The 22,708-nt window shown below is 43.9% G+C and overlaps 1 protein-coding gene across 3 annotated transcripts in view; it reads right to left on the reverse strand.

Annotated features, from left to right (window-relative positions):
• Nucleotides 1-22,708, reverse strand: part of TENM4 (teneurin transmembrane protein 4) — a 597,100-nt gene that overhangs the window by 317,154 nt on the left and 257,238 nt on the right. For all 3 annotated transcript variants that reach the window (XM_082754369.1, XM_082754368.1, XM_082754367.1), the window contains exons 3-4: nucleotides 18,989-19,277; nucleotides 10,660-10,929 (exon numbers count right to left, since the gene is read on the reverse strand). In XM_082754369.1, the coding sequence (XP_082610495.1) occupies nucleotides 10,660-10,929; nucleotides 18,989-19,211 (493 nt within the window). In that variant the 5' untranslated portion in view covers nucleotides 19,212-19,277. The remainder of the gene's footprint in view (nucleotides 1-10,659; nucleotides 10,930-18,988; nucleotides 19,278-22,708) is intronic.

Raw genomic sequence — 22,708 nt, forward strand, 5'->3', positions numbered from 1 at the left:
TCCACAGACCGGTTCTAGGTGCTTGCCCAAGGACTTTGCTTTTCCTTAAAACTTCGGCAGTTAAGACACAGCAGCTTGGAAACGGTCTGAGAATAACTTAAAGTCTCTAAGTGATTATTCTGAATTTAAGCCTTAGTCAGGACTGTCATAATTCCCCATTTCATTTTCAGCAGTTTCTCTGTTAAAAGAGGAAACGTGTGCTTTGCTTAAATTAAACTTAAAAAAAGCATCTCCCCCACTACAAAGCGACCAAAGCGGGGCAGCGATCAAAGCCTGTGCTTCCAAACGTGGCAGAAAGCCGTCGCTTTGAGGAAGCTCTGCTCTGCTTTGCCACATTTGAAGCTGGCCATGGAAGCCCTGTAGCACTTCGGAGGTCATTAAACACAGCGGCAAGAAGAGGTCTGCGCTTGCTGCCAGCTGGCATGAAAAGGTCTCGCCTGCAGAGAGAGCTGCGAGGGGAGAAGGCACATTTCTCAGCCTTTTTGCCCCCTCCTAAGACAGTTGTTGCATGTTTGAGGGGTTGCCTATGCTGGTATTTTGAACATTTCAGTGCTGAGAATTCACTTAATACATTAATGGATAGAAGTGGAATACGGCGGTGGTGTTTCTTGTTATATCCACATGTCTGATTAGAAAGTATTTGGGTTCACAACTTAAAAAAGAAAAAAAAAAAAAAAGGAAAAAAGGGGAAAAAAGGGGAAAAAAAAAACAACAAACAGTTGTCCATTTATAACAGGGAACTCATACAGAGAAGGAGAAATGAAATGATACAGCCAAGGTTAAGCACTGCCCGTAGCAGAGCCATGGACTAACTCTCTTGAATTGCAGTCCAGTGCCCACCCAAATGCAGCCCTTTGAGTCCTGGACTGTCTGGTCCCTAAATGCCGTTATGGTCCCTAACAACATTATGCTTATAAAATATTTAATCTACATGAACATCGGATAGGCATTATTAGAAATCTTTTTATATTTGTGTTTCAGAGTGGTCTGTGGTGGGAAGGACAAACCAAACCAAATTGTCTTAGGGCATTAAAGTTTTTAGGGGCATTTCAAAGAAACACTGATAACTTTACAGAACTAGGGCAGCCTTGTATTTTCAATAACTGCCCTGGATTGAAGAAAATGGCATTTTTGCCTAACAGTTAATCAAAAGCCTCTGAGAAATAAAGCAATGAGATGTTAATGAACAAATTCTCATGGCAGAAGCCTTTATTTGGATGTCAGTGCACACCTCCAGGCATGGGTAAAACCAAAATAATATTTTCTCTCCTCTCATTTTGTTCTGCTCATGGGTGGAGACAGATCATTGCTGAAGACAAAGCACGATACCTCTAGGGATGCTGGCAGAGACTGGACCAGATGTGGATTAACACTTTATGCTGTTCCTAGAAGTAGGTGCACTGGTCCGAAGGGGAGTTCAGAAATACAGATAAGAGCATCTGGAAAGGTCAGGTTAGGGAGAAACCCTGGTGTGCCTTTTTCCCTGAGCAGGAAATAGCATTGTACCTCTTTGAAAGGCTGGGCTGGCATATCGATATGTATGTGTGACCCCTACACAACTGTGTTGAAGCAGAAAAGGGGGAAAAGGCAAAGGAAAACAAGCTCTGGCTCCCTGGTCCATGCTAACCAGCAGGCTTAACTCTGCAGGGCAGGGATCCTTTGGCCACAGAGGTAGGTAACAGACCATTTTGAGCCTTCACCCTTTCCTTGCTTTGATTTATTTTCCCCTATAATCATTCAATTTTTTTCCCCTACATTGTTTCTCTCTCATCTGTCCCAGGAGGGCTTGACTGTTTGCTTAGGATGAAGCCAGTGTCTGGCCCTGCAAGGAAAATCCTGCTCCAAACACACATCGAGCTGCAAGTCCAACCTGCCCCAAGCACCGATGTTCAAACTCAAATCCCACCCCAAAAAGAGATAGAAGCCAAGTATTTTTATTTAAAGAACAATAGGGCTTTTGCTGATGACCCTAGCTGTATTCTTCCTATGGTGTTTCACACCACAAGGAATTATTTGTGGCACTTGGAAATTATATATATATATATATATATATATAAAAGTGCCCAGATTTGCTTCCAGAATGCTTGGCAGCTGGCCAGCAATGTTACTAAATGCAATTATTTTCCATTAAAAAAAAAGTCTCCATGACAAGGCAGTTTAAAATGGCGAAGGAAAGGACAAAAATTAGCAGCCTAATTGAAAAGAACAGTAAATTCTTACCTGTTAATATAGTTTCTACCTGCTATCAATGAGTTTATGGAGTTTGGACCTTATTTTCCCACTTAATGGCTTCACCATCATCACAATAATAATAACGTGAAATCTGCACACTAACCTGTATTGAACTACAGTTCATTACAGCTGAATCCCATTGTGAAGCGCTTTAATGTCAGCATCCCTTCAGATGCAGATTGCAACAATAAAGAAAATACATTCTCTATGGGACTTATGGAAAAAAATACATGGAAAGATGTTTTTTTTTTTTTTTCTGTAGAAAAAAGCAGACCAGTGATGAGATAGATTATCCCTAAAATCAGTGGGAATCCCTTCACTGAGGAACAAAATCAAGACATTGTTCACTAATGAAGAAAATGAATTATTAAACTCAGATTAATCCTGCCTACCTTCATCCCCTAAAGTGGAAGCATGGATGCTGTTGGTTTCTTCTCTGGTCCCTGGGGCAAGATAGGTGGTAACAAAGGGAGGTTCAGCTTTTGGGTGCATTGAATCCTGCCTGAGAGACAGTGACATCCCCTTCTTTCCTGCTTTGAAAGGCTGTTTTACACCAAGTGGACAGAGGGTTGATTAAAAGTGGAGGGACATTAAGGGTCTGCTGCCCTAAACCCTATCAATTTATCATCCTGTCAGGGTAAAAGACTCTGAGACTCCTCTGAAGAAGTAAGGAGGTACCTCACCTTTCCACTTTCAAGAAGAATCTCGGGGCTAATGTTTGAAAAGGACAAAAGAGGACAGAAAATGCAGGGCATTAGGAATCCATCATCAAGGATGTCCGTGGTTAGAAAGTTGGATCACAAGAAAGGAAGACATAACAGCCTTCAAGGGAGCCATTTTTTACTGGAGAATGTAGCATTTGGGATGGTCATATAGCAAAAGTCTCCTTTTTAGGACTAATATTCTTCATAAGAATATTAGTATCTTTACGGTTGGAGGACCTGAAGGCACATTCCTTCCCCTGACCTTCACATTTCAACTGATCATCGGGTCTCTGAATTCTCTAGAAGGCAGCTTCAGTAGGCTGCAATACCCAAGCAATCCCAATGTGATATCAAAATGGGGTATTGCTTGCAAATCCTACCTGGAAAAGAGCAGCGTAAGAATTTCAAGGAACTGAAACAGGGAAGGGGATTAGTGAAAATCCCTTTCTGAACCTGCTGCTCATTTTTGTAGTTTTCCAGTGTTGTTCCCTATCTTCTACAATTGATGCTGGATCTTTAGTGCTAACGGCTCTGGCTAATTTTTATTTCAAGCTGAAACATCTTGTTAATATTAAGGTTACAACTGATAGGAGGCAAGTGAAAGATGACAGCCAGCAGATGCCTGATCTTGACCTGGTAATTCTAATTTATTCTTGTCTTCTCCTACTCAAAAAGCATAAGGAAAGCTTAAGAAAACAGAGCTCACAGCACATTTCTTTTCTTAAAAATTATTTATTTTGAAGAATGATTTTTTTTCTAAATCTCTTTTCTCCAGAGTCTGAGTATCATATTTATGCCTACACGATTTGCAGAAGAAGCATGTCTGAAGCGCACACTCATTTACTGGAAGTACTTTATAATGCACTATTTAATTCGAAGGAGGGAAAAAAAAAAGATGTTACTGCAACCACGGTAACAATATTAACAATAGAGTGCATGAAGCCTGAAAGGAAATTACTCAGCAAAATGTGGTAATAAAAAGAAAAGTCACCATGGATTATCAACTAGGGTATTAACAAATAATTTGTAATGCTAAGATCACACAATAATTCTGGCACCGCTAATTGCACTGATATATTGAACTGCAATTTGGGCCAGTGGTTTGGGTCAACACGGTTTGGGAAGCAGGGAAGTGAAGGCAAAGAAGACCGAGCAAAACTCCTTCCTGTGCAGACATTCAGAGCTATTTAGGAATACCTTGTAAGGCTCCTAGTAACATGTGCAGACAGCATTAGGAAGATAAGCTCCAGACAACCAAAGAGAAAAAGAAATATACACGGAAATAATTACCATTTGCCTAAGGTTCCCCTAGCTATTGTAAAAAAAAAAAAAAAATCTGAAGAGAGAATATTCGGAAAAAGTTAATGAAATTTTGGAGCATGTGGCTTGATGACTGGGACAGCTTTCTGATTTAATAAGAAGCCAAAATGTATACAAGAAACCTGGTGGTGAACAGCATGTTGCACTGTATTTAACCAAGAGTACTGGGATTTACACCTTGCTGGCACTTGGACCATTTTTCCAAAGCAGCACGGTACCACTGTACACCTAGGACCTGATCTACCACTGCTGATAGCAACAGAAATTTTCAAAGGCTTCAGCAAGGTCTGTATCAGGCACCACTGAATAAGTGGAAGAATTAGTTAGGCTTCTTAACTACCCAGGAGAAATAAAATTATATCGTTTCTCTGGTGTTCCTTGCTTGAAGAACTTGTCTTTAATTATTTCCTGCTGTAATGTACCCCTGTGTTTCTAAATATCTTCTATGAGCATTTGTTTCTATCAAGTCCTAATTTCCTATGCAGTTTCTTAAGCACTCCTTCCAGCAGCAATAATGGCTTTAGCAGTGTGGAATCAGAAAGTGTGGTGGTTACCGCAAGAAATGCTCCTTAAATCATGTGTTATGTCAATTAAATGGCCAAGAGTTGGGGCTGCGATGGTAGAATAGGCAGAGCTATCGTGTGAGCTTTCCAGCTTCTGATTGCCAGTGAGTTTCAGTTCTACAAAAGCATATGAGAATTTTCCAGAAAGGCTTTTTTTTTTTTTTTTTTTTTTTTTTTTTGATGGGAAAGCAAAAATTAACAGTAACACATTCACTACCTTTCTAGTCATGTTGGTAAAGCTTGGAGAGCAGGTTTGGATATTGGGCTGGCTGTTTTCTTGACAGCTTTAGAGCTCATTTAAATGCATCTCAGAACGGTAGTGACTAAAAGAAAAATTATTTCTCTCTGTAGGATGTGGGTTCAGCAGTGTAAAATGAATTGGTACTCTTAATCTTGTCACCAAGTGAGTAAGAGTCTCGATAGCTATAGCCACCATACAACTTTTGGGACTGACTGGTGATTTCAGAGGTGACACCAGAGACAAATGGACCTTGCGATTAAACTGTTCTTCCTAAACAGAGGTGACCAACAGATGAGTGGTGGAAATGTTGGGGACAGTGATAATTGCATGGAGTTCATAGGTGAATGAGAGATTTGAGTCCCAGCAATGCCATTTTCACTCCTCTTGCACACATGAAATGCAGGCAGAATTGTTTGCAGCAGCATATGTTTCCTATATATTTTTTGAATTATTAAGATGGAAAGAAGGACCCACAGCACAATTTAGCAGCAAAGGTCTTGCAGACTGAATTTTGGCTTCCAGGGTGGTGACATTTGGAATTTTAGTTTGTGTCTACTTATCTCTCAGTCTGCTAGATAAGAAAATTCCACATTTCAGCAACAGTTCTGCTGCAATAATTTCTTCATACAATATATCACAACTGAGTATTTAGTTCTATATCATCTCCAGCTCGGTTGAACTGTCTCAAGCCATCTGAAGTTACTCATCCTGTCTGTGAGATCCTTGTGGCCTCTTGATACTGCCCACATTCTTCCCAAGAGGAGATGACGACAGAGAGAAACATCAGCTCCACTCTGCACATGTACAGAGCATTAATCACCGCTGACTTGTCCTGCTAATGAAGAAACCGCTCCCCCTCTTTCCTGCTCCTTCTCACTTTTAACCAACTGCATGTCTTGGTGGAAATTAGCACGAAACCCTGATTAAAAATGAAATTAATCTTGAGATTGCCTCGGCTTCTTTGGAATAGCTGAAAGTTAAATTGTATTTTTTTTTTTTAATAAAAAAAGGGCAGCAACCCACTTTCAGAAAGACAAATTTTTAAAATGTGGTTGACCACATTTTAAAGTGTTCCTGACACATTCTAAAGTGTTCCTGAAGGAATTGCCCTGGATAAACCAGTAAGCTCTTTATCACATTGAAGGCAGACAGAAAAGTGTGTGTGTTGCTTTGTTTTGTTCTGGGGGCAGGAGAGAGGTATGGAAATACCAGTATTTTTTGCCCACCTCGTGCTCAGAACCATCGGGAGACTGTTAGCGTGATTCACAGTGGTTTGGGAGCGCCTAGGATAGGACCTTCCCTATGGAGCAGAAGGAGATATTCAGAGCCTGTTTCATGGGTGCTTACCAACAAACGCTGTCCAACTCTACATCTGGTAAGAGTGTCCTAGACAGTACAAAACCACAAGGTTCTCAAATCCCAGACAGAACAGTCCTGCATGCCCCCTGAAACCAAAGAAAACTTGGCAATGCTACAAACAGGACAAAGGGATGCTCAAGGGGCCAACAGGTGCAACCACTCTGACTGAGGCAGCATCCAATCTGGGGGGTTACCAGCAGCTATGCGTCTGGTTTACTCCTCAAAACTTTTAGAATTGGAGTTCCCCTGACTTCACTGACTACCTCTGCCAGTGCCTACTACTTACAAACCTTTTATGAGAGGATGATCAAGGTGTTTTTGTTCAGCTTGGAGAAGAGATGACTAATGGGAGGAGTAGTAGCTGTCTTTTAACTATTTTAGGTGTGGGGATATACAGAAGATAAAGGCTGACTGTCCTTGGAAATGCATGGTGAGAGAACAAGAGAGAGTGGACAGTAGAAACTCTGACTACCTCCAAGGAGAAGAGTTGTTCTCATTGAGAATGGTCAACACCAGAGCTGGGACATAGGGGTTGTGGACTGTCCAACCTGGGAGATACCCAAAATGTAACTGGATGAGGTGCTGAGCAACCTGATCTAACCTTAAAGTTAGCCCTGCTTTAAGCACAGCTTCCAACATAAATTATTCTGTGGTTCTGTATTTCTAAGAGGATGTCTTTATGACTAGAAATATTTTGCTTTTGACTGAATTGCTGCAAAATAAGTCATTTTCTGGAAAACTATTGCTGCCTTCTCCTCCATTTTTCTCTTATCTATAGTAAAGAAGCAGAGCAAATCAGAACAAAGCATGTTCAGGGTTGCCTAAGGTGACACCAGTTAAGTTGATGCCAGGCTCAGATCCAAATGACCACCTCAGGAGCTTCTTTTGTTTGAATTAGTCTTGCTGAGAAACCGTGTGAAATAGCACAGGAAAAAAGTTCTCCTAAATTCTTTGCTTAGATGTTCAGTACTCAAACACTTCTCTGTGCATGGACCTGAACTGCTGATATGAGTTCACAATTTCAGCTTAGCCTAGGTGATCATGCTGCAAAATAACCCTTTAAGCTTCATTAAGTGGCTGCTACATTAGCAGCACAGAGTGATTGCATTACTCAGGATGAGGTGTGGTGATTTTGTGGTGATCTAAGCTGTCCCCTCTGTCCCCTTTTTCTGCCAAGTGACCAGCCAGGATGAGCAGAAAACACTGGCCAACCAAGGAGAAGCCATTGGGGCTCTTTGGGTGTGCAGGATCTGAGCTCAGTGCAATGCCAGGGTTGTAACTCAAGCTAAGTTCAGTGAAAACAAACTCCTAACCCAGTAAAAGTATTCAACCTCCTGGAAAGCCTGGGAACAGTTTAGATAAAACATTGCATGGCTTTTCATGCCAGCTGCCTGTGCAAGTGATTTATGGACTGTAATATGCCATGGAACCAGACCACTTCATCGGTTTCCTTAAAGACAGAGAGGGGGATTGTGGCCGCATTTACTGAGCAGCATATCTGTTCCTTCAAGGCATCACCACTCCTCAAATAAAAGCAAAACTGCTTTTTGAGGGAGCCAGACCTCTCTTTTTCTAAGAACACGGCGAATGTCTTGGTAGAATTGCATTTCGACAGCTGTGGATTTAGAAACATCAGAAGCAAATTCTGATTATTCGTTTTGGATAAATAATGAACAACATAAAAATCGCTGACGTTAACCTTCATTGGAAAAGTTGGTTTAATGGGCCCCATAAAATCTTCTATTGATGGCAGGTTCATAAAGCTCTATATTGACTTCAGCTAAAGGCTATAACTTCTATCAATACTGTCAACAATTAATATTGACTAATAAAGGTATCCTGTAAACTGAGTCATAGCATTATGTTACTTTATGCTGCCATTAGCAAAATTTCATGTCTTCTTGAAAACATTTCTCCTATAAATCTGGGATTTCTCAAAATAGCCCATGTGATAGCTAGCTGCGGAGGGCCCACAGTAACACTGCTTCTGTGCAAAGTGACAGAGCTACCTTTCAATTTGTTAGACAGAATTTCTGCGTGTATCCCAGGCTTCACATTCTCCAGCAGCAGGTTTCAGGTTGTGAGGGCTTTGTTTGCAAATGTTTGTCACACCTTTACCTGTGCCAAGAAATTATAAAATAAAGATGTCCGCATTTTATCTGTATACATTGAAGGCTTAAGATTTTGTCCTTAGTACGTGTTTTCCTCTTCTTCTGTAGCTTGTTTTTAGATACATTTATACCCCAATTCATCTGCAGTCCCTACACTGAAATTAGGTGTCTCTCCACAGCTCTGGGCAATTTTTTCTCACCTGAATCTGGTTGATGTCTCTTATCTCCTCCCTTCTTCCCAGGGAAGTCTGTTTCAAGTACGAGCTCAAGCTCTCTAACAGCATGATTTGGGTTGCAATATTTTCCCTTGCATTTTATGTGTTCCACCACCCCGATTTTTTGTCAATACAAACAACACAATTAGATTCTGCACACCATCCCTCTCTAGATTATTTTTATACTACACAGATTTTATATTTTTGACTATGATATAGACTTTCTCATTCAAAATACTCAATACCTTATACTGCAAATGCCAAATAAACTTCTATGTTTGGACAGCACTTAAAATCCTGCAGATATGCTCTCCACCTTGCTGTCTTCCCTTTTCTAATTGCTATGGTAGTTCAACAAATGGTTAGTGTGTCATCGAATTTAAGGGAAGAGGAATTGGAGGTTGTCTCAGTCCTGACATTAGCACTCCTTCCTCTGTTATTAGTTTCACTAAAGCCTTTCAAGGCATGTGCTGTTGCTAATGTGTTGTTGCTAATATAATTTCATTTGTAAGTGATCTGTAGGTACAAAGTTGCATTTGCACATGTAGAGATAGCATTACGGAAACCGGTGAAAAAGATTCCAGTAGCTAATGTAATTCTTCTCTCTTAAGGAAAAAAAAAGGCTAAAATTCTGTGGTTTGCTTCTCTTAGGAGGCATGGAAAGAAAAATGTATGGGATAGGTTCACAGCTGCTCATACACCACTATATAAAACCGCAGGAGAGGGACATGGAGACAAGGGAACAGGACGCAAGTGCAAGGTGTTTGCTTTGGGGAGTGTGCAAATATCCCTCTGTCTTTTGAAGAAAACACAAGGCTAGGAAGTAAAACGCTAAACTCTGGCACTGCATAATCTGCCTGTCCTACTGAGTGAAACCCTGTAAGATACTACACCAAGAAACTTTAAAAAATGTATCATAAAGATATATTTTGAAGAAAATTCTTCTGTACATCCATTAAATAGAAGGTCGTTTATCTTTGAACTTTGCCTAATATATCATTATCACTGAACAGAAACTTAATAAGATTCCACTGTAATTCTGTTGGAGTTAAACATAAAATCATGTGGGTGGTGTATGTCTCACTGTGTCATGGCTTCCAAAGGAAAAGTTATCATCATTTGTCACTATAATACTGTGGCAAAAAGCATAACGAGAACAAGCAATGCAGTCATTTCACATCAGCTTTCAGAGCTGAGCTCAAGCACCCGATGACTTGTACGCAGCAGCTATATTAAGAAGCAGGCTGTGCCATAATTGAATTAAAGGTGCAAAGGCATATATGGCTGTGTGAACCCCTGGGTCAAGCTGCAATTGAATCAAAATCCTCTCTCCTTCCTACACTGCTTGGCAGAACTGCTGACCAAAAGGTTCGCAGGACTTACAAAAGGCATGCAGGAGTCCCTGCAGCTGGGGATGCAAAGTTACCAAGATAAAAAAATTCGTGACCTTCAGCTTTTATTTCTCACGAAGAAAAAGGCTTCTAAAAATATTTCACCACCGTTTTCCTTCAGAGAGCAGTCAGCCGATTTACATAAATGAAACGGCTCCTGTCAAGGAACCAGCGAGGAAAAGAAGGAAATTATCTGCCCCGAAAATCTGTAGCAAAGATAAGGGCAGCATCAGCCAGGGGAGGGGAGATTTAAATGCTTTTTGTCTGAAAGGTCGCTACAAAAAGCAGGGAAAGTATTACAGCCGCTTAATGATCTCTGTCGCTGTGATAAATAAGTAGGAGCTTCTCCAGCAGTTTATTAACAAACACTCTGTAGGACAGTACAAAAGGCCACGACACGGGGCTATTAGAAGAGTGTTTTCACTGAGTCTGATAAAAAAAAAAAAATACAACTAGGGAAGATTAAGGTGGAGTGGCAAGAAGTGGCATTGCTGCTCGAGCTCGAGGCTGCCATGGCACTTACCGGTTTCGGTATTCTCGTGCTCTGTGTCGGTGAGGGTGAGGTTGGAGTTGGCCCGGCTCGATAAGCAGGAGCTGCGCCCGGACTTGGTGTTGCGTCCCCAAAGCCTCACAGGGTGCTCGGGTGACATAACCACGTCTGCCTCCGTGTCGGCATCCGAGCCGGTGCTGATGGAGTAGCCGCAGTGAGGCAGCCCGATATCAGTCCGGTACAAAGTCCCATGTGTGGGCGTCACGTCTTCAAGACCCAGCTCTCGCAAGGAGAAGTTGGCTCCTGGGAGAAAACACAGCAGCCTGGTTATTCTTTAATAGGGGAAAGTTTCATCTAGCACATGTCAAATGGCAGAACCATTCATCTTCTGTCTTCAAATCAGACCCTCCATCATCATAGGAAAGGTTGCCCTGTTTCATGGTGTTGGTTAATGGGACACCAAGTGGCTATGCCAAGACCAAAAAACAGCTGGATTCTTGCCTCTGGAACCTAGTCTCTGACTAAAACTCAGGGCTTGCTCAATAAAATCATCACTTTTGAAAGTAAAGAGGGATGGAATACTCTGGGAGAAACAGAAAAAGCAAAATGGGAAATGATTAAAAATATATATGTATACATATATACCTTGCAACTGTACTACAGTAGGAAATTGGAGTGAGTTCTGCTCCTTGAAATCAATGAAATTACATATTGGGGATTTAAATTTCCAATCTCACTTGGTGATCTCACTTTCCCCTGGCTGACCACTCTCAACTTGACTCAGTTTAGCCATTCATTCTGACACAGTCACAGCGGAGGTTATTTGGCTGCAAATAGATGCCATTGTTTAGCTGACTAAAAATATAACCTGAAAAATGACTCCTGAGTTCATGTCTCGTTACCTGCTGAGCTTCAAAATCAGACCAAATCGATGTGAAGGAGTCTTCAAATATTAGCACGCTTTGTTCAGAAAGTTGCATGAGAGAGCTGGGGAGAGCAATTAGTGGCTCTATTTTAATACATATTTATTTATTAATGCACTCTTTTATTTTGCAGTCCTGAATGTCTTTAAAGGATTTTGGCCACCTGTGAGTGCCTTTATCTGTACCGTGCATTTAACGTGGCACAATGTGCCCCGCTCCTGTTACAGTATGCCTCGGTCAGACGGATTAAGGAACTTTATCTATTAACCGGTAGGAGGCATCAGGCCCTGTACTGTGGCCAGATACCAACACCGCTGATCACAATCAGTCTAGTTGGCTTCCTCCTGCTATTTCAATAAATAAATCCCCTGCAATCAGAAGAGTTGTTGAGCCCAAACCGCCAAGTTCATGTGCAAGCCCCAGACTCAGTTTTAGAGATGTGTTTGTAGCTCAGATGTGTTTCTACAAGCTGGATCTGATCTCCAGGACAGTTCAGTCCCCAGCCTCACTTAGAACAGCAAAGTTCTTATCTATTCATCATTGAAATTCATTCCGCAGGTCTGGGCCTCAGCCTCAAGGTTGTATCCAAAACTGAGTTATGCTTCTCTCCGTGCTCAAAACCACATGAGCGTGTGGTTCTCCTCGCGTTTTTATTTGTTGATGTAAAATATCACATGGTGGAAAACATGAATCCAATAGAAACAGTCAGATTTCTACTTTTCCAGAGTCTGGTTTCATGCTTGTGGAAACACTCTGGCTTGTCCTCGTGCCCTGCTGTGCGGGGAAGGGTTCACATTATAGCACACGTGCACAGAATGATCAGCTGCTCTTTTACCGTGCTTTTTTCATTCCAGTGACTTTGCATCTCATAGGGAATGGAGAGAAGGAGATGTTTGATTGCAAAGTGAATAACGGGACTGGACAACATTTCAACATAAAGTTTGGTAAAGGAACTGCTTGACGTCAGGAGGAAACAACCACGGTTCAGCTGATTATGGATCTACAGCTGATAACACTTAAAACTGTATAAAGCATTCATGAACTTCACACGTTCTTAATTGACCAAAACAGATTAAAGCTTTCAGACAGAGTGGACAGATGAGGATGCTTGGGGCTCACACATCCGTTGAACCCTGTAGCCTTGCTTGGGGAGCATAGTGCAAGCTTGTGGCAGATTAATCCATTTAACTTGGCTGCAAAACAAGTCTGAGGGAGCATCCTCTACCACTCCACAGCATGAAGTAACAAATGAACTTGACCTAAATTACAAAAGCAAAGAAGTAGTAAATCCCTAGAGACCTCACTCTTCCAGTTTTGACTTTTGGGCAAAGCTGGGATAGTTTTCAAATCTTCCTATGTGGAGAACAGGTTTGAGGCCCTAGAGATTGAGAGGCCGGTGTGTGAGGAAGAGGTAGCAAATGTTCCCAGGAGGATGCCTGGAGCGAGGAGGCCGACTCCGCGCCTCAGGACTGCCTCCACCAAAAAAGACAGGAGGGTTATTGTTGTTGGTGACTCGATTCTTAGGGGAACAGAGGGCCCTATTTGTCGGCCGGACCCTACCCGTAGGGAAGTCTGCTGTCTCCCTGGGGCCAGGGTCAGGGACGTTGCCAGGAAGCTTCCTAACCTGGTACGCCCCTCTGACTATTACCCCCTTTTGATAGTCCAGGCGGGCAGTGATAACATCGAAGAGAGAAGCCTCAAGGCTATCAAAAGGGACTTTAGGGGGCTGGGTCGGTTAGTGGATGGAGCGGGAGTGCAGGTGGTGTTTTCGTCCATCCCTATGGTGGCAGGGAGGAGTTCAGAGAGGACACGGAAAGCCCACCTGTTAAACACATGGCTCCGGGGCTGGTGCCAACGCAGAAATCTTGGGTTTTTTGATCATGGGGCACTTTACTCAGCACCTGGCCTGATGGCCGCAGACGGGTCCCTATCTTTTAGGGGAAAAAGGATCCTGGGCCAGGAACTGGCAGGGCTCATTGAGAGGGCTTTAAACTAGGTAGGAAGGGGGATGGGGCTGAGGCTAGCATTGTTGGGGCTGTGCCAGGGGGAACAATGGCAAGGCCGGAGGATAAGGCAATGGCCCAGCTGAAGTGCATCTACACCAATGCACGCAGCATGGGTAACAAACAGGAGGAGCTGGAAGCCATCGTGCGGCAGGCAGGCTACGACTTGGTTGCCATCACGGAGACGTGGTGGGACCAGTCTCATGACTGGAGTGCTGCAATGCCTGGCTATAAGCTCTATAGAAGGGACAGGCAGCATAGAAGGGGTGGTGGTGTGGCTCTCTATATTAGAGAGTCTTTCGAGGCTGTAGAACTCGAGGTTGGGAATGACAAGGTCGAGTCCCTTTGGGTTAGGATCGGCAGGGACAACAAGGCTAGTGTCCTGGTCGGGGTCTGCTATAGACCGCCGAACCAGGATGAGGAGACGGATGAGGAATTCTACAGGCAGCTGACAGAGGTTGCAAAATCATCAGCTCTTGTACTCGTGGGGGACTTCAACTTCCCTGACATATCCTGGAAGCACAACACAGCCCTGAGAAAGCAGTCTAGGAGGTTTCTGGAGAGCGTGGAAGATAGCTTCCTGACGCAGCTGGTTAGTGAGCCTACCAGGGGAGGTGCCCCGCTAGACCTTCTCTTCACAAACAGAGAAGGACTGGTGGAGGACGTGATCGTCGGGAGCTGTCTAGGGCAGAGTGACCACGCAATGGTGGAGTTCACTATTCTTGGCGAGGCCAGGAAGGGGACCAGTAAAACCGCTGTATTGGACTTTCGGAGGGCTGACTTTGAGCTGCTCAGGACACTGGTTGGTGGAGTCCCTTGGGAGGCGGTTCTGAAGGGCAGAGGGGTCCAGGAAGGCTGGGCGCTCTTCAAGAGGGAAGTCTTAATGGCGCAGGAACGGTCTGTTCCCACGTGCCCAAAGACGAGCTGGCGGGGAAGAAGACCGGCCTGGCTCAACAGAGAATTGTGGCTTGATCTTAGGAGGAAAAAGAGGGTTTATAAGCTTTGGAAAAGTGGGCAGGCCACTAAGGAGGACTTTAAAGAAGTAGCGAGGCTGTGCAGGGACAAAATTAGGAAGGCCAAAGCTCATCTGGAGCTCAATCTGGCTACTGCCGTTAAAGATAACAAAAAACGTTTCTATAAATACATCAACACAAAAAGGAGGACTAAGGAGAATCTCCATCCTTTACTGGATGCGGGGGGAAACTTAGTTACAAGAGATGAGGAAAAGGCGGAGGTGCTCAATGCCTTCTTTGCCTCAGTCTTTAGCGGCAATACCGGTTGTTCTCTGGATACTCAGTACCCTGAGCTGGTGGAAGGGGATGGGGAGCAGGATGTGGCCCTCATTATCCATGAAGAACTGGTTGGTGACCTACTACGGCACTTAGATGTGCACAAGTCGATGGGGCCAGATGGGATCCACCCAAGGGTACTGAGGGAACTGGCAGAGGAGCTGGCCAAGCCGCTGTCCATCATTTATCAACAGTCCTGGCTATCGGGGGAGGTCCCAATCGACTGGCGGCTAGCAAACGTGACGCCCATCTACAAGAAGGGCCGGAGGGCTGACCCAGGAAACTACAGGCCTGTCAGTTTGACCTCAGTGCCAGGAAAGCTCATGGAGCAGATCCTCCTGAGAGTCATCATGCAGCACTTGAAGGGGAAGCAGGCGATCAGGCCCAGTCAGCATGGCTTTATGAAAGGCAGGTCATGCCTGACGAACCTGATCTCCTTCTATGACAGAGTGACGCGCTGGGTGGATGAGGGAAAGGCTGTGGATGTGGTCTACCTTGACTTCAGCAAGGCTTTTGACACCGTCTCCCACAGCATTCTCCTCAAGAAACTGGCTGCTCTTGGCTTGGACTGGCGCACGCTTCGTTGGGTTAGAAACTGGCTGGATAGCCGGGCCCAAAGAGTCGTGGTGAATGGAGCCAAGTCCAGTTGGAGGCCAGTCACTAGTGGCGTCCCCCAGGGCTCGGTGCTGGGGCCGGTCCTCTTTAATATCTTCATCGATGATCTGGACGAGGGCATCGAGTGCACCCTCAGTAAGTTCGCAGATGACACCAAGTTAGGTGCGTGTGTCGATCTGCTTGAGGGTAGGAAAGCTCTGCAGGAGGATCTGGATAGGCTGGACCGATGGGCTGAGGTCAACTGCATGAAGTTTAACAAGGCCAAGTGCCGGGTCCTGCACCTGGGGCGCAATAACCCCAAGCAGAGCTACAGGCTGGGAGAGGAATGGTTGGAAAGCTGCCAGGCAGAGAAGGACCTGGGAGTGATGGTGGACAGTCGGCTGAATATGAGCCAGCAGTGTGCTCAGGTGGCCAAGAAGGCCAATGGCATCCTGGCTTGTATTAGGAACAGCGTGACCAGCAGGGCTAGGGAGGTGATCGTCCCCCTGTACTCAGCTCTGGTGAGGCCGCACCTCGAGTACTGTGTTCAGTTTTGGGCCCCTCGCTACAAGAAGGACATCGAGGTGCTTGAGCGGGTGCAGAGAAGGGCGACGAAGCTGGTGAGGGGCCTGGAGAACAAGTCCTACGAGGAGCGGCTGAGGGAGCTGGGCTTGTTCAGCCTGGAGAAGAGGAGGCTCAGGGGCGACCTTATCGCTCTTTTTAGGTACCTCAAGGGAGGCTGTAGCGAGGTGGGGGTTGGCCTGTTCTCCCACGTGCCTGGTGACAGGACGAGGGGGAATGGGTTTAAGTTGAGCCAGGGGAGTTTTAGGCTAGATGTTAGGAAGAACTTCTTCACTGAAAGGGTTGTGAGGCATTGGAACAGGCTGCCCAGGGAAGTGGTGGAGTCACCATCCTTGGAAGTCTTCAAAAGACGTTTAGATGTAGAGCTTAGGGATATGGTTTAGTGGAGGGCTGTTAGCGTTAGGTTGGAGGTTGGACTCGATGACCTTGAGGTCTCTTCCAACCTAGAAATTCTGTGATTCTGTGATTCTGTGAAACTGGAGTACAGCATGTTTTGTTTTTGCTTGCACATTTGAGTCACCAGTGGTGACTTCCACCTTCCCCTGCAACAAGCCACACTCCACATCATCCAACACATCAACATGCAGCGTGACTGATACTCTCCAGTAACAGCAGCTCATAAATTATGAAAAATGACTGCTACAATTAACTGAAAATCAAATTTATTTGCAATAAACAGCAGGAGATGCATCGATTTTCATATTCTATGCTCACTGTTGCCTTTTAAGCTGGAAGAACTCAAGTCAATAAAAGGAAGATAATAAATATCTGAGACTTTTTAATTCAGATCTGGTCTATTTTTTCTTGTGCTGACTTGCACGTTTGCTGGCACTCACACTCTAGCTAAAACCATTTAAATGCTGACTTGTTTATTTACTGAATTTATTTGGTCAATTTGAAATGTTTCCCTCCTCTGCCTTCCAAACCAATGCAGGAGAGAAATTCACTTTGCTTTGTTGATGTCGTGCAAGCTAATAAGGCTTGGTTTCAGTTGGCATTAGCCCAAGAAGCACCACAAAGTGAGGTCCATTTATGGCTTTCTGCCAGTGGAAAATGTGGCACAGAAAGTCCAGAGTAATTGTTATCATTCTTCAGAACAGTTTGGGGACTCTCAGGAGAAACTGGGAGAAAATTATAAAATGAAAAACCTGTGGGTGATATATCAGAAGTAGAACCAGCCCCCTGATGTGGTTAACCTTAACCTCTCAATCAATTTCAGCCACTTATACCAATAGTTTTTAGCATTTTTCAGTATCCTACATTTTTTTTTTTTTTTTCCTAGGGAATTATGAGTGTCTGTATAGCAAATTTATACTCCCTGTCAATAGACTGGCTTTTCTTATTTCTCTTTTGTGGACTTCTTAGGAGAAGTCCATAGACCTGTGTGGCCTCATAGACCCTCAGGTTGAAAACCGCTGACCTATACTAATTCACATCTACCCTGCATGGCGAATATATTGTATGAAGTGAGCAAACTCAATGACCTAGAAGGTTTCCTTTTCTTTATAACTTCTTAGATTCCTTAGAGAGGATGAAGTACTTCAGAGTTGCTAAGAGGGAAACTCTTTTTATGACTGCAAACTATTACTTACAACACCTACTGCCCCTTTTGTTAATTATTGCCTGCTGCAACTTTCCTGAAATACAAATACCAAGACTATGTGCCCTAAGAGACTTCTGCAAGTCATTTTCCTTGGGAATGCCTTAAAGATGAGTTTTGCACCAAAACCACAACTGCATGGTGTTTGAAGAGTGAAATTAAGCAGTCCCCAAGTTAAACTGGTGCAGTTGTATGCATTCCCTTTGGAGAATCAGCTTCTCTAAACAGCAGTGGGTGCGCTCAGAGCAGTCAGAGTCAGCTCTTTTATGTCCATTGTCTGGAATGCTGCCTATTCCATTCGACTTGCTCTGCCATTTTATGCTCTTCTCGATGGACTTCTAAAAATAATTTATGTGAAACCCTGCTTGGTTTCTGAACTAAGTTACTCGTGTCTCTACAGAAAAATGAAAATGAGACTATGAGATTATAGCAACAGACAGAAATCTACCTCACTTAGGCAACAACAGCATCAAAAATGTAACTGCACCTGACTTCAGGCTAGCAATAAAAAGGAAAATATCTGGAATGTCAGTTAGGACTCCGGAGCCCACGTTGACCCATATTTACTAAATGGAGTCCTAAAAGTGTCTCTTTGCCACCCTTTTAATACTACAGCTTGTCCCTGTCTCAAACCCATAGCCTGCAGGCCATGTACAACGTCAAGGATGTTTCAGGCCATCTATAGTTCCTCCAGGCTTCTTAGGTTTTACTGTAGCCCTGATGGACAGTGTGACAGTAGTATTCTTTCTTGATTATCTTCTGCCTTGGGATCTTTGTTGACTTCATGACAGAGCAGGCACATGACAAAGAAAAAAGGACACCTGAGCAGTCAGAGGCTTCAGAATTATAGACCAATTGAGGAAGGGACCTCTGGAGGTCATCTGGTCCAAGGGCCCTGCTCAAGCAGGAACACCTAGAGCAGGTTGCTAAGAAACTTCCAGGACTTTTCATGCAACACCAGTATACATGGAGATGGATTGCGCAGCATGTGCCCACTGTGCCTGGTTTCACACTGGGAAGCATCAATGGGCTGTTGCAGATGCACACAACACATACAAGACAGACTTCAACTTTCTTTTAGAACGTGGGATAAAAGTAATACCTCTCTGTACTCCCAACACTCGTAATTAGAGAATGTCTTTTAGTTGATGCTAATGAACACAGGCTAGTGGTATCCCACTTAAAGTCATCAGTTTGCATACATCCCACAACTGTACAAAATGATGACGATGTTCCTTGCCAGTCTCTTTCACTATATCTTGTTTTCAGCCTCAGAGTCCTTCAAAAGCAGCTCCCTATCCACCCCAAGCTCTCAGCACCGAGTTGTTTAACTCTCACTGCTTACAGAAGCTCCTGCTGAGATGTGCTCACCTGCTCTGCAGAATTCATCAGCCTCCTGGTGCACCATGTCTTTGACCCGATTGCTGTAGGTCAACCTGGAGTCTTGATCATAAGCCTTCAGGGTCTCGCTGGAGCTGTAGGACTTCTGGGGAACCTTGCTGTCCTCACTCTCTGCTGAGGAACTGGTGTAGCGGCGCTCGGTATCGCGGCGCCGAGTCAGAGATCGATACGGTTTCCTTTCTTTTACATCCATGGCACTCTCGTCTGAGTATCCAACATTAAAATAATGACGTCCGTGTAGTGGTCAGAATGGAATAATCTGAAAGAGAGAATGAAAGAAATAGTACCTAGGCTTGTGCCTTTGGGCACCAGAAGGCTAATTTGCCTTTTTTATACATTCTTGCACTGAACAAAAGAGAGGTTACTTAATGGACTGCAGGAAAACCCTCCTAGAGCAATTACTGATGGGAAGAAAGTCTCAATTATGCGTGACTCAGAACTTTACTAATTACAATGGCTAACGGGATACATGCACGCAGCAACCTGCATCTGTCCAAACTGGGCTTGAACTTGTGGATTTCAAACTGGTTGTGATTTTCTGTGTCTTATTTCCACAGGAAGTGACTAAGACACCTCCTGGAGGCACGTCTTATGTACAACAGTCACCTAATTTGTGGGAAATCAGGCCATGCTGAAATGTCTCTATTTGGGCATGTGGAAGACTTTGGAAAATGCTGTCCTATGCTTTTAAAAGTGTTTTGGTATATCACAAGTACAAACATGAGTTTTTTAGGAATATAAAAAGAATGAGAGACTGTGTAAGAAAGCAAGTAGGAAGAGAGAGAGAGGGGAAAGAAAAATGAAGGGATAATACGGATGCAAATAAGATGAAAATATCTTTGTATTCAGATAGCTCCTTTTTACCCAGCTAGAAACATATTAGAACTTAGCAGAGTTGAGAAAGTGCAAACAAATGTTACATGTTCTCCTTCATGTAACAGCATGGCCTGGTATATTTGTCTGTGGAAAACCAGTGGTATACACACTGGAATGAAAGCACGTCTGCACACAGAGAAAATTGATATAAAATATATATATCATATGTACATATGTATAAGTATTAAAAGTACGTTTGTCAAAATAATTAATAAATTGTCTTTCCACTTTAAGTTTATTAAATGCAACAGAACAGAAACACTGAATAAAAAAAGCTCAGTGATTTGCAGTGAGACGGTAAAATACATTCTTGAATTCTTGAATACCTAAACTGGTTTACAGGGAAAATACTGAGAAAACCCACAAACCAAGCATTATTATTTTATTTATTTATTTATTGCAAATCTGCAATTACAGGCTGGGTTTCTTGGGAGCTGAGCCCTCCTGACGGCAAAACAACAGGAGCTGTGTCTTGGAATGCCACACCAGAATATGGTTGTTTACTATAGCACTTAAAAACAGAGAGGAAAAGGAATTGAAAATACCTATCAGTCCTCAGTCTTTTTCATACCAAGTAAGTATGGAAATACACTGGCAAAGAATTAATCACATTCCACTGGTGTTTCTGTCTTGAAAAGCTAAATCCTGAACGTGCTGATGAAATCTTGATCCTCTTCACTTCTTAGAGCCCAGCCTTGTTTTGGATGCTATACCTGGGATTTGTGCTGCAGCACAACAGAGCTACAACACAGCTGTAAAGGTGAGATGTGTTGGGAGTTTTACAGGTTGGTTTAGAGGGATGTGGTGTAACACAGCATTTGTGGTGCTCCAAAAGCCTGTGAGGAATGGAAGACCCTAACAATCCATAATACCCTACAATTCATAATAGTAATGCAGGGGCTTGAAGGCAGCATTTTATTACAAATTTCTCACTCACTGAGCTGTCTGGTGCAGTCATAATTAAGTGTATTCTCTAAGTATTCTAAGCTGATGAGGGACTGCAGGAGGGAGTCTCTGCCTTTCTTCTCAGCGCTGCTGAGGCCGCCCCTGGGGTGCTGTGCCCAGCGCTGGGTCCCCCAGCACCAGCTAGAGCTGGGCACCCTGGGGAGAGCCCAGCGCAGGGTCCCCGAGGTGCCGAAGGGCCTGGAGCACCATGAGGAGAGGCTGCAAGAGCTGGGGCTGCTGGGTCTGGAGCAGAGGAGGCTCCAGGGGCTGCCAGCCATGGCCATCAGCACTGCCGGGAGGTGCCGAGAGGCCGGAGCCAGGCTCTGCTCAGGGGTGCCCAGGGCCAGGCCCAGAGGCCCCGGGCCCAGCCTGGAGCCCAGGAGGTGCCCTCTGCCCCTCAGGAAGCACTGCTGGGCTGGGCGGGTGCCGGAGCCCTGGCACAGGCTGCCCAGCGAGGGGCTGGGGGCTCCTCCTTGGGGATCTCCAGCACCCGCCTGGACGTGGGGCTGGGCCCCCTGCTTGGGGTGGCCCTGCTGGAGCAGGGCTGGCACCACAGGGACCCACAGCTGCCTGACACCACCAGCCACTCAAGAATCCCATGAAGAAAAGGCTGTGGGATGGCCATGAGATATACACTTGCAGCTGGGCAGAGAAAAAGACAGTCCTGCTCTTGTTTCTGCAACACTGACTTTCCCAAGACTGCTCACTGGGTTTTGTCCCTTTAACCTCCAAAAGGAACTTTGCAATGACAGAACCAAATTCTGACAACTTGTGTAGTTTCTGTCGCACTCTTCTCAGAAATTAAGACACTACTTCAAAAACAAAAATCCACTGAATTCTCTACCAGCCTATTCCAGTGATGGCAGCAGACCAAGTTCACACATCCTATTTGTCAGCAAAGCACAGAGAACCTATTGAACACGAATGGAGGATTGGGAGTGTATGCCATAAATGAGCTTTACTCAAGTCATCCGCAGAGCTTCTGAGTACCGCTTTGATTTTAAACATGTGTTTAAACCCACCAAATTCACTGACCTATTTTCATTCATGAACTGTGTACATTCAATACAGTGAGTGCAAATGGGATTCCTCACTGCCCAAAATTTATGCACATTAAGCATTTTGCTGAATAAGGGCTTGCGAGATGGAAAGACTTCAGACTGAATGAAGAAGAAACAGTCTTCTAAGGACTTGCTTAATATAGTAATAGTGTTTAAGAGGTCTACCAAATAAAAGTAGCCATTTTGCTGTATTGAATTAAGTGTATTGGTACTTAATTAAAAAATGTAAATAGAATAGAACATCTTACTGCTCTTCATTACACTATCTTCCTCCCTTAAAAAACAAAGCTTTTTTTTGTTTGGAAAAATGTGACTTTTTTTTTTTTTCTTTTCAATTGTTATTGAATAGGTTTAGCTCCTTTATACTACCTCTGTTTGTGTGAAATCCTCAAAAGGACCAGGTTTGTTATACCTTTCAATAAAACACTTTAAAACAGTCTCCTTCACAAGGACGCTGTAGTAAGAGCTGTTATAACGAACACTGACATTGTGGTTTATTGTCATGAGGGCTGGAGATAGCAAAATTTGAGCAAGAAAAGCTGTTACTGAATTCTACAAAAAAGAAATGAGGAAAGGGGGCTTCTATCTGCTCATGAGTATTGCAGTAATTCTTATGAAGGGCCAGTCATTTATAAACCCACTAGCAGGAGAAGCACACGTGCCAAGAAAACCTTTCTGCACAGTTAGAGCCACAAGGTACAAACAGGGTCTGTAATTACCATTAGTAACCTTGCAACTTAGGAAATGGCCAAAAAAACATCAGGAAATTGACTGAATTCCCACCAGATGAAGGTTTTTCTTTTCGTAA

Source organism: Aythya marila (genome assembly GCF_965140915.1).
Source record: "Aythya marila genome assembly, chromosome: 1".
Lineage (NCBI taxonomy): Eukaryota > Metazoa > Chordata > Aves > Anseriformes > Anatidae > Aythya > Aythya marila.